Source organism: Mauremys mutica, chromosome 7 (genome assembly GCF_020497125.1).
Source record: "Mauremys mutica isolate MM-2020 ecotype Southern chromosome 7, ASM2049712v1, whole genome shotgun sequence".
NCBI lineage: Eukaryota > Metazoa > Chordata > Testudines > Geoemydidae > Mauremys > Mauremys mutica.
This window is the reverse complement of record NC_059078.1, coordinates 17,264,064-17,276,450: the sequence shown is the minus strand read 5'-3', so window position 1 is coordinate 17,276,450 and position 12,387 is coordinate 17,264,064. Positions and strand designations below refer to the sequence as shown.

The 12,387-nt window shown below is 43.2% G+C and overlaps 1 protein-coding gene across 1 annotated transcript in view; it reads right to left on the bottom strand.

Annotated features, from left to right (window-relative positions):
• Positions 1 to 1,126: 1,126 nt before the first annotated feature.
• The window catches only part of LMCD1 (LIM and cysteine rich domains 1), a 65,287-nt gene continuing 54,026 nt past the window's right edge, over positions 1,127 to 12,387 (bottom strand). The window contains exons 5-6 of the mRNA XM_045024569.1: positions 5,984 to 6,199; positions 1,127 to 4,026 (exon numbers count right to left, since the gene is read on the bottom strand). Of these exons, the coding sequence (XP_044880504.1) occupies positions 3,868 to 4,026; positions 5,984 to 6,199 (375 nt within the window). The 3' untranslated portion in view covers positions 1,127 to 3,867. The remainder of the gene's footprint in view (positions 4,027 to 5,983; positions 6,200 to 12,387) is intronic.

Sequence of the window (12,387 nt, the reverse complement as noted above, 5' to 3'; positions counted from 1 at the left end):
ACAAGCTCTTTCTTTTTTTTTTGGTAACAAAAGAGCAGACACAATGTGTTGAGAATGGTCAAAATAGGAGTTTATTCAATTATTATTTTTAAAAACACAAATAAGTTTGTTTTAAATTCTAGAAGAGTTAAACCTAAAATTTTATTCCAGTAATTCAAACACTAGGCCAAATCCTGCTCTTAACTGTACAGATGAAAATCCATAACTAGTTAATTGAATTATACCAGACTTACACTCATATAATACAAAATATTTTGGCCCATAACAACAACAAAGTTTCAGAATGGAAATTAAGAACCTGATTCTGCCAACCCTTCCTTATGGAAATGGTTTCATTCATTACGACTACTTAGGCAAGGACTACTTTCATATCAAGGATCTGTAGGGCCAGATTCTTACAAAAAAGCTGGGTAGAACATTAATACAGAAAATAGAAAGCTGCTTTCACTAGCTAATTTCATGCCAAGCCTGATCTGCTATACTAGTTTAAATCAGGAATAGCTATTCAATAGCTACAGTCTCTATCGTGCTTTATGCCCCTACCGCGCCCTATTTTGAGGGGCTGCTTCAGCCCTTCAAACCCATCAGGGACCCTTATGGCCTGGCTGTCTATAGCTCCAAATGTCATTCTGGGATCCAGGAACAGACAGAGTGAAGTTGAGCTATGCTCTCCCTCCCCCACTGCCCTTTGCAAGGTCACACCCTGAGATGCCAGAAGCTGTGAAGGGGTGAGGGTGGGCAGAGGTGTTACCTAGAATCATTGGGCTGGTTTTATGCCACATAGGACTATCAAGTGGCTGGATACCCCAAGTTTACTGCCTCTTTGTGCTAGTTCAAAGGGAGTGCGGCACAATGGAAAAATTAGGCCAGAAGTCAGTGAAGCTGCACAGGTACAAACCAGCGTAAGCAAGGTCCAGTCAGGCCCTGGGCAGGACAAACCATGCACGAAAGAAAATGAAATTACTGCCAGCAAAGTATCTGAAAAGATGTTTTCTTCCCACAATTTCACTAAGATTCTAAAGTCCTGCGACTTGAAGGCACCACTGTTCTGCCTTCATCGGCGCTGACATTTATACGCATTACCACCATGCAAATTCTTTTGAAATAACAAAACAAGAACAATTTGTTCCACCTCATATTCACTCTGAACTGAGCATGTTTTTTTATTTTTATTTTTTTTAAAAAGAGGACGATCACCTTACAGATATATCTCTATGAACTGCAGTAGCTGAGACGTTTTTAGATGAAATCTGAACTTGTCCTGAATATCGTTGGCTTTAGACTCCTATTGCTTTTGTGTCCATCTCAAAGCAAATATAATGCAAGGAATAAGCAGCCAGTTTACTTGAAGCAAAATAAGAAACCAATTACGCTGTAGGGGGTAGACCAAAGATGTACTGTATTCACTGCAAGAGTGATATTTACTACATTTAAAAAGAACAATGTTTTATTGGCTCATTGCATGTGATTTGTAGGTTTTTTCAACGCACATTCTTTTTTCATATTTACCTCTTATGAAGTGATTTGGCTACAATATAGCATAACATAGCACAAACAGAAAGTGAATACCTGTCATTAAATGCTGTCTGGCTGCTAATTTCTTTATTGAAAGAGTATTCTCTACCTGATTCAAGCTATTGTCACCCGCCATTGCATGCAGTGTGTGCTTTTTACCCTTAATCTTTTCAGGTACAGAAGTACATTTAAAAAAGAAACAAACAAAGTCAGATGGATTTTAGAAAGTTCACATACATTGGGCAGCAATAATTCAGGGTACTACAAAGAACATGAAGGGTGCAGTAAAATGAAGCCATTGGTTTTTATTTTCCATTCATACATTGCTAACATTCAACGATCATTGACTACTTCTATCTAAAGCTATTCAAATAGATCTGAACAATTCCTATTGTAACTTGGAGTCAACACATTTTAAAGTGATTTATAAGTAGCTGAAATCAGAGATGAGTCAGATTGACAAAATGGCCACAGGCAACCCCTGAAATATGCATACTGTAGTTACTCCACAAATGATGCATTTTCACTGTTCCCATCACTATTACCATCAGCATAACTTCAAAACTTTTGATGCTACTACATTAGTCATGGAGGTAGGGTTTTATTTTTAAATGTCCAGGCATGTCCAGGAATACCAATTATAAACATGTCAACTAAGTCAGCGGCATTCATAACAGAGCCTTTATTATGTGCATCATAAAAGAGTCCCCACTATGTTTTTACAGACCTTCCTATGTGTATTTATCCATTCCCACCCCTATTCCCAGGGATAGGCTTATATGGATTCATTTATATTGGCAGATGTTCTCCTTTTCAGGTGTGAAGTTGGGTTTGAGTAAACTTAGGTTTCACTTGGAACATGTCTAATGTACACCCTTGCTGTGTGACTGCATGTGCAGTTGTGCCTGCAATAAGGTGTGAAGAACTAGGAACCTGATATGTGCATCCAGCTTTCAACTGCTTATGCCAATATGTTTGTTGCATGTTCAAATTCACCACATTTTCAGTAATATTACAGAAATTGTTCACACACTCAGCATGCAGTTATACCTAGCCTGGCTGAAAGTCAGACACACATCTTCTATAGTTTAAAGATAGTTTAGCCAGCAATCCCAAGCATTTTACATATGTAGCAGGGAAATATTGTTGCAAACTATTACAGTTCTCTTTAGCGAGTAATTTGGGTATAAAATATAGAAAACCAGGCTTATACCACTGTGTACCAAAGTGGATGTTCTTTTGGTCTATTACCAGAATCAGAGGGGTTAGGGAATTGATAAGAGGATTGGGAATGTCTGGAAGTTAAGAATCCTTTTTCAGTTTCTTGGGTGGGAGCATTAAAGCATTATCCTAATGTTTCAGGCACAGCAAGAACCAAGACTGTTTTGATGAGAAAGTTGGTTTCTGTGAGACTTCCAGACCAAAAACCAGTGGTACACAAATCAAATCCAAATAAATCCCACTTTTGAGGCCATCCCATTATTACTCCCATTAATACCATGCCTCTCCCCAGAAATTCACTAACTATAAAAGGGGATGAGAAGTGAGTATGAGGTTAAAGCCTGTAGCTTGGGGGCTACAAGTCTAAGAATTTCCAGGAAATTTTCATATCAAAATTCCAATTAAATAGTGGGATTAGTCAATTGCCCTTATAATCACTCCATTCTGCCATCAGCCTAGATATGCCTGGCTCACAGGAGGACTGCAATAACCTACCTGCAACCACGTTCTTGCAGGCAATTAATATGCCAAAACTACAGTGAATTGTACATAGATACAATTTTCCTGCCCACAACATAATTTCTTAGGTTAATCTAATTCTTTGAATCCATTGATAGTACACATTTTTAGTTTTCTATGAATACACGTACTCCATAAAACTAGTTATTGACCACAGGTTTAGTATGCCAAAACGGGCTTTTGAAATGTGTCATTATAAAAAAGGATGCAGCAAGATCTTACAGTTGAACCAGAAGTCTGCATGTTTCTGGATTTCTTGGGTTCAGATTAGTCACATGCTAATCACAAGGTTTAGCCTAGTGGATATGATGTCCCAGAAACTACTTATGCCAGTCCGTTAGTGCAATTCTTTCCCAGTAAGAGACCAGAGATCTCCTTCCTGTCCCCTAGCATGTGAATTTCCTTTTTATTTCCTCCCCAAAGGGTTATTTTCCTTCAATTTAAGGTGGGGGGAGTTGGTTTCTAGTTGCCTGGCAGTGAACCGCCAGACTAGTTTGAGCAAAACACGAAGTGATTTTCCCCTCTCCATCCCTTTCCACATATTTGTCAATTTACACCAATTCTAACTTGGATCTATGAGAGCAGACTTTGGATTCTCAAGCTATTGGGTGTTTAGGGCTGTTTGGTTTTACTGCAGGTCGTACATAGAAGCTTGGCTTTATCCAGGCTGAAGGATTTGCCAGTCAGCAGTGTCTCGCACACCAGGCAGGTAAAGTGTTTCTTGTGCCAGGTCAGCCCTTCAGCTTGCTGGTAGTCCTCTGAGAATATTATCTGCGGAAGTAACAAATACATCAAATACATCTGTTTATTGCTGTAGTTTTTCCTCATCACATCAACCATCACCCTTCATTAGGTGAGCAAAGAAAAAGGGAGTTTGCCAAGTTGGAGCACAAAACAAACAAACATACATTTACTGGTTTCCATTAGATATGGAAGCTGTTCTTAGGAGAACTCGTAAACAAAGAGCATGGGATCATTCTTGATGGTGAAACCAAAGCCACAGACCATTTACATGTCGCTTTGAAAAATGAAAAAAAAAGCCCACACAGATTTTTAAATGCAAATAAAGGGGAAAATTCAGCTCCGTTACACTGGATTTACATTAGTGTATCTACACTGAGTAAAACGACGTTACTCTAGATTTGCGCCAGTGGAGTTAGAAAATGAGCCTGCTCCCCTCCCCAAAATAGTATGAATGCTCACAAAATGAGCTGATTACTCACATTTATTATTCCTAATAGGAAGCAATGTCAGCTCTCTACCGTGCCTCAATGCAGGACCTTCCCCCTGCAATACTTTAATGCTAATACTTCAACATCTTTTAAGCTGTTTGTAGAAAATTTGTGCAACTTGTATCAGAGCCGCTCTCTAAAAGCTTCTCACCGTTTGTATCTCTTCATGAGATACGCCTTGTCTACACTATGCATGAAAGTCGATCTAAGCTATGCAAATTTGAATTACATTAATAGCGTAACTCAAGTTGATGTAGCTTAGATCTAGTTACCGTGGGGTCCACACTATGCAATGTCAACGGGAGAAGCTTTTGTCGACTCCCCTTACTGTTCTCAATCCAGTGGAGTACAGGAGTCAGCTGGAGAGCAATCAGTGGTTGATTTAGCGGGTCTTCACTAGACCCGCTAAATTGACGGCCGATGCATCCATCGCCGCAGAGCTGATCCTCCGGTAAGCGTAGACAAGTGCATAATAGATATAAGGTCCCATGAGAACACAATTACATAGTCTACCTTGAACATACTGGATTACATTTCAATGAGACCATTATCCAGGACCTTTTTAAAAAAGGCCACATTCAATAGAGACAACAGCAGTTGACTATTCTTTGACAAAGCTTCTTAATCATTAAATAGCCTCAAACTAGGGTCTCAGACCTGAACCACTTCAAATTTGAGATTAAATCTCTGGATCAGAGTCAGTCTACCCAGTGCTTTTGGTTCTAGGCCAGATCCAAAAGCCAGAGGAGAAATATTAGCTCTTTTTAATATGAGCAAAACCTCACAAAAATGGTTGCCCTTGTGAGGAGATTTTGGCATGAGATGATGGAAACTTGCAAGATTATGCCTTTGTTGGCAAGAAATATAACACAACCAGCTCAACATTTTCTGCACTGTCGATTCCATACCTGAAACTCAGCCCTATACCATGAACCTCATCTTAACTCTAATCCTGATTCAAATACCAGCTCTTCAGACCCCCTGAAAAATTAAAAGGTATTTAAACCACAAGTGCATATGGAACAGCATATGAAGCCCATTCCAATTCCAATTCATAACCCTTGCTGCTATCTAACTGCATGGAGACCTCGCTCTACTAGTAGCCCTATACTGCACATCCAACTCACCGCCAGATTTCCTGTCCTTGACATTTCTAGAGCCAGTGGGAAGCATCAGAGAACAAATTCTCTAACTACTTTCCACATATGGTATTTGAGCCTCTTGATTCGTGTAGGAACATTACCAGGTCCCCAGAGCCTCAAACAGGGGTGCATGTGTGTGCAAACACCTCCCCCTGCAACACACAGACACACGAAGCATGCATGGGAGGAAGGAAACCCCACAAATAAGCAGGATGCAGCTAGAAGAGAGTTTCCTGGGTATACAGAGATGGAGGAACATAGAAGAGGAGTAGGCACTGCAGGTCTCTTTGCCCAAGGTCCCAGAAAGCCTGTTTTCCTAGGGATAGCAGAATTGCAGCAGGGAATCAGCCCTACCTCATCACAAGCTGCACAGCGTGGCCTTATGCTCTCACAGTAATGGCGCCCACACCAAACCGCACCGTTCTTCCAGAAGTAGATCAGGTCAACCAGAGGTTCAGAACACTTGTGGCATACAAAACAGCCTGGGTGCCACTGGCGATTGTAGCCTGCTCTGTCCACGTACACCACAGGGCAGTCCGTAGGCACCACCTGTTTGCAGTTCTCGCAGCACTAGAATAGAGAACAGATTATTGACGGTGTGTGGAGAAAAGAGAGGAGGACTGCCCAGGTAGTTCATACCCTTTGCTGGACAAGAATACTTTCTGCAATTCACTTGGCAATCAAACCTGCTGTAAATACAAGGCATATTCATGATTAAGAATTTTGCGTATTTTAGTGGCTTTTTTAAAAGGGAATTCCTGATTTATGGCTTTGTTTGGATCTTGTATTCTTACTTAAACAGTTGGTAAGTGCTGACGGATAACTGCCATGGTGGACTAGTATAATAATCCATCTAGCCTAAAATAGTCCATCTTGTCTCCAACACGAAGGACTTTTAGATATTCCAGGGGAAGCAGTAATTAGGCAGGAATGCTGCTAATTGTTCAATAATATACCAAGAGGGAAACACTTTCTGGTCTTAGGCTCAGCCAGATAATCAGCTTATGTCCTGCAGTAGGAGAATTAAGATCTTGTTTTTAAACCATCAGTGGCCTAACAGCAGAATACGTATGAATTCTTGTATAAAAAATGTCCAATTTAGGTATTACTTTAGCTGCATAATTTAAGTTGTTCCCCGCCCTGCCCTTACTCTCAGCAAGAGTAGTTGGAAGAGCTGAGGAAAGGAGCAAGTTGCTGTGATATTTTTCTTTGGAGGAAGTGACCAAGAAGTAAAAAGTAGAAACCAGTCTCAAGGAGCCATGCAGGCCGTGCTGCAAAATTGTCCAATGAAAAGCATTAAAGACTTACTACCCCAGGATGAGAACTGAGGGCCACTGATTCGGAGGAGCGGTGTCAACTTACCCCAGCTGAAGTCAATGGAGCTACACGAATTTCCCATTAAGTAAAGATCTGGCCCTGTAACCTTCTGATGAGAAAAATTAATCAGATTTTTAACACTGTTTCACAGGCTGCAAGGTATCATTGTAATCATTTAGTCTGACATCCACATAGCTGGGCCATAGGACTTGCCTGAATTAATTCAGGCTTGAACTACAGCAGGTCTTCTAGAAAGACACGCAATGTATATTTAAAGCTTTCCAGTGATGGAGAATCTGCCACAGTTCTTCATAAGTTGTTCCAATAATAAAGTTACTCTCACTGTTAAAGATTTGCACCTTGTTTCCAGTCTGAATTAGTCTAACTTCAACTTCTAGCCGTGGGGTAGTGTTATATCTTTGTCGGCTAGATTGAAGAGCCCTCTATCAAATGTCTGTTCCTTGTGTAGGTACTTATAGACTGATCAAGTCACTCCTTAAATCTTCTCTTTGATAAATTTGAGTTAAAAGCAGCCTACAGTCTGTTCTTAAGGGCCTGACCTAAAGCTTGTCCCTAGTGAAACACAGATTGGTAAACTGGGCACAAGCACAATCTGGATTGCTCTGCATCAGTGACTTGGCCTCTTAATTATTTACCGCTCCCCCAATCTGCATGTCATCTACAGAGTTGATCAGTTTTGATTTTACTTTTACATGACATCCTGTAACTCAGAACAAAAAAAATCAGCATCTCTTAACAGGTGCCATTTTGTGCAGATGTTGAGAGATTAAGAGCCTGGTTCTCTTTTTACATACACTGGTTTAAAACAGGTGTAGCTTCATGAACGTCAGTGGTGTTACCCTTCATTTACACCAAGGTAAGAGAATTAGACGCCACATGTCCACAAAAGGATGGGAAGTGAAAGCTACCTGCAGGTACTTGGGGAGATCTGTGAGCTCATATTACAATTAGGATCAGTTGGATTTATTTATTTTATAGTCCACAATGGGAAATCCTGCAATCATTTAAAAAAAGAAAAGAAAAGAAACACACCTCTTCTCTTCAGCCAAAACACAGACTTTATTGTGGCTGACAGGTTACCCTTTATATTCCCATTTTACAATTTTGGATGGACAGAGTCTGCCTCATAGCTGCTGAGTCTGCACTTGATCAGCATTTTAGTTTTTCAGTCATCAAATCAAGTGCTTTAAGTGGCAGCTGGAATTTCATCCAGCATAGCCTTTGGCTGTAAGGCAATTTTCTACCAGCAGTCTTTGAAGCACTGGTTAAAGTTTCATCAAAACAAGATGTACTGCTTAAGCAGCTTGTCGTCTCACACATGTTGTGATTTAAATTGCTCTGCCTGATTAGTTGGAGAGTTTCTTGGTGAAACAACTAACTATTTCAAGAGTTTAGTGTGGCAAGAGTTGTGGACAATCAGAAGTTAGGAATTAAAATTCAAGACTCCAACTTATGTTTACAGCAAACAGCCATTTTGTTTATGTTTGTCTCTAGCTGTGGGGCACCAGAAGACAGAGAAAGTACACAATGTTGAGGAAAACTTTCTGTCTTGAGTGACAGTTGCTGGGAGCTCTGACAATCTGAGTCTCCTGTGGTCAGAGAAGGGGTGTGGGCAGAGGAGCAGGACTCATGTGGGTTGATCGTGTTCCAGGTTCAGAGAGGCAGCCTTGTAGACTGCAATTATATAATTTAAACAAAAAATATTAAGTTGTGCAACATTTGACTTTACTTCCAAAGATGTCTAGATAATCTAAACGCAGGCACATAATCTGAAAATGTGGGGGTGGTTCCTCAGAGCATCTTGCTAAGAATTCCACCACCAAACCAAGTGGAAAGTTGGAGCAATAGCCATCTCTTCTCTGGACATTCATCTCATGTCTCCCTCTTCATTCCCTTACAGAAAGGAACCCACAAGATTTAATCAAGCCTCAAGTATTGAAAAGACTATTTTGAGATGAGCACATCCCTTGACTGCCCAGCATTGTCTTCATCCCTCCTTCTTATAGCAGAGCACTCTGCTGTACTAACGTTTTCTTCCGTATGTTTTTTCCAGAATTAAACATTTCCAGCATGTGGCATGTAAGATTGCAACATCATGCTGTTGCCTCCTGCCTTGGTTATAGTTGTGAGAAAGTGCTTATATCTGAATAGCAATGCAGAGAGATTCCCTACTAGTTCCTTCACCCGTCCACTACAAGCACACCTACCCTATGTACCCAGGGGTTAATATGTGCCCATGGGGTGATCCCTTTATTGAAACAGTGGCTGATCATCCTTGACAAAATGAACATTCTTAAGGAATAGGAGGAACATTGTTTATTTATTCCCAACATACAGATTAAGGAGTGAACCATTCCAGGCTTCAGTTCTTTTGACAGACTTCTGAAGTGTCACATTTCATTGTTAATGCTTCCCTCATGCAGTCATATAGAAAAGGTGGTGGTGGCGGTATTGTAACAAAAGCAGAGCTCTGCAAATGTTTTTCCTCCAAGGGTCTGTACAAACCTTATCCATCCCCAGGTTCAGTTTACATAGATTTACTCCCGGTTTCATGCTCGAACAAGAATCTCAAAGCAAAACACATCCAAACCCCAGTACGTTCTGCTGCAGTGCAACACATACCAATTACTCAAAAAGAACAGGAGGACTTGTGGCACCTTAGAGACTAACAAATTTGAGCATAAGCTTTTGTGGGCTACAGCCCACTTCAGATGTATAGACTGGAACATATAGTAAGGAGATACATACATACAAAACATGAAAAGGTGGAAGTTGCCATACCAACTCTAAGAGGCTAATTAAGATGAGCCATTATCAGCAGGAGAAAAAAAAACGTTTGTAGTGATAATCAAGATGGCTCATTTCCGACAGTTGACAAAAAGGTGTGAGGATATTTAACATGAGGAAATAGATTCAGACTAACACGGCTGCTGAACATACCAATTACAGGAACTCCTCACTTAAAGTCATCCTGGTTAACATTGTTTCGATTTAAGTTGCTGATCAGTTAGGGCAGGGGTCCCCAACCTTTTCAGGACCAGGGACCGGTCATGCCTGCGGAGGGAGCGCTCGTCCCGCAGCTCGGGTAGACCTCCCGCAGGCGTGCCTGCGGGAGGTCCACCGGCTCCGGTTGAGCTGCCGCAGGCATGACTGCGGATAGTTCGCTGGTCGCGCGGCTCAGCTGGACCGCCCGCAGGCATGCCTGCGGTAGCTCAACCGGAGCCGGTGGACCTCCCGCAGGCGTGCCTGCGGGCGGTCCAGCTGAGCCGCGCGACCAGCGAACCGTCCGCAGTCATGCCGGCGGGGGGTCCACCCGAGCCCCCGGGGCAGCGGACCTCCCGCAGGCATGACTGCGGAGGGAGCGCTCGTCCCGCGGCTCGGGTAGACCTCCCGCAGGCACGCCTGTGGGAGGTCCACTGGGTCGGTTCGCGGCCCGGTTTGTAAGAGGCCGCGGTCCGGTACCGGGCCGCGGACTGGGGGTTGGGGACCCCTGAGTTAGAGAACATGCTGGTTTAAAGTTGTGCAATGCTCCCTTCTAACATCCTTTGGCAGCTGCCTGTTTTGTCCACTGCTTGCAGGAAGAGCAGCCTGTTGCAGCTAGCCGGTGGAGGGCTTGGAACCAGGGTGGACCAGCAGGCCCCCTATCAGCTCCCCCTTCCCCTAAGTTCCCTGTGCTGCAGCTGTCCCTGCCCCACTACCATGTGCTGCTCCTGCCCTCTGCCTTGGATCTGCTCCCAGAGACTCCTGCTTGCTATGCGGGGGGAGGGGGGCTAATGTCAGGGTGTCTCCCCCCTCCCCCTACTTACTCCATCTTCCATAGAGCGGGGAAGGGGGGGAGACACATGACGGAAGGAGCTTCTAGGCAGTAGCTGCAGTCTCAGGGCTTGGCTACACTTGAAAGTTGCAGCGCTGGGAGTTACAGCGCTGGTCGTGCAGCTGTGCAGGGACAGCGCTGGTGTGTGGCCACACTCACAGCTACTAGCGCTGGTGTGTGGCCACATTTGCAGTATTTGCAGCGCTGTTGGGAGTGATGCATTATGGGCAGCTATCCCAGCGTACAAGTGGCAGCAACGTGCTTTTCAAAAGAGGGGGGTGGAGTGGGGTCTAGTGTGACAGGGAGCGGGGGGGGGGAGAGAGAGAGAGAGAGAGAGGGGATTTTTGGAGCCAACACTGTGTTACCTTCCTGCCTTGAAAAATCAGAACATGTTCCCGATCCCTTACCCTTAACTGCAAACAGCCTGCATCCAACACGACTCCCCGCTGTTTCACTCGCTCCCTGCCTGCCTCTCATTTGATTGTTTACAGCCAGGTACAGATTGATCACAGCAAACAGGAGCTCTGTTTGTTTTTTAGATAAGCAGCTCCCTGAGCCCCGAGTTCACAACAAAACAAAGAGAGGCTGCATAACAAAACAAAGAGAGTAATTTAGTTAAAAGCATTCTGGGATATCTCCTAATACCCTGGAGGCCAATTAAAGCGCTGGTGTGTGGCCACACTTGACGAGCAGCGCTGGATCACCAGCGCTGCACTCGTTATACCCCAACCAGACCAGGTGTACGGCCAGCGCTGCAGCCAGGGAGTTGCAGCGCTGGATATGCCTTGCAGGTGTGGATGGTTACTAATTGCAGCGCTGGAAAGCCTCCACCAGCGCTGCAACTTTCAAGTGTAGCCAAGCCCTCAGGTCTCAGCAAGCTGATTTAATTAACAAGGAAGTGTACTAGGGTCAGCTACTTAAAGGGAAAATGCGCATTTTCTCTCTCACACACAGGGTGTGTGTCTCTCTGCCCTCCCTCCTTTCCTGCTGCCTTGTAGAGTGAGAGAGTTAACCCTTGAGGGCTCAGTCAATTGCTAGTTCATTTAGCAGTAAGGCATTCATTCCCTGGGAAATATCCCACCCTCTGACTCCTCCACCTCAGCCAAGCTTCACAATCATCACTGTGTACCAGTATTAAATTGTTTGTTTAAAACTTTTATACAGTCTTGTCTGGTGAGAAAAAAAAGTGTCCCTGGAACCTAACCCCTTCCTCCTCCCCATTTACATTAATTCTTATGGGGAACTTGGATTTGCTTAACATAGTTTCACTTAAAGTCGCATTTTTCAGGAACATAACTACAACGTTAAGTGAGAAGTTCCTGTCCTGTGGATCTGAATGATGATAACTGCTCTTTGCAGCTTTAAGACACCCTAGGGGAAGTCTGTATGGGCAGCACTGCTGGGAACATGACCATGGTGTTGCAGAGTTCAAATATCCTGCTCCATCTTAGCCAGTGAGGACAGCAGAATGTTGGACATGCAAGGTCACACAACTGAACAGATATGACCTGACTTGGCATCCTATGCAATTTTTAATACAGGATTGGAAGGATGTCAGTCAAATTTCTACAATTCCTTTCATCCTGAAGGGTTCCAAAACACTAAT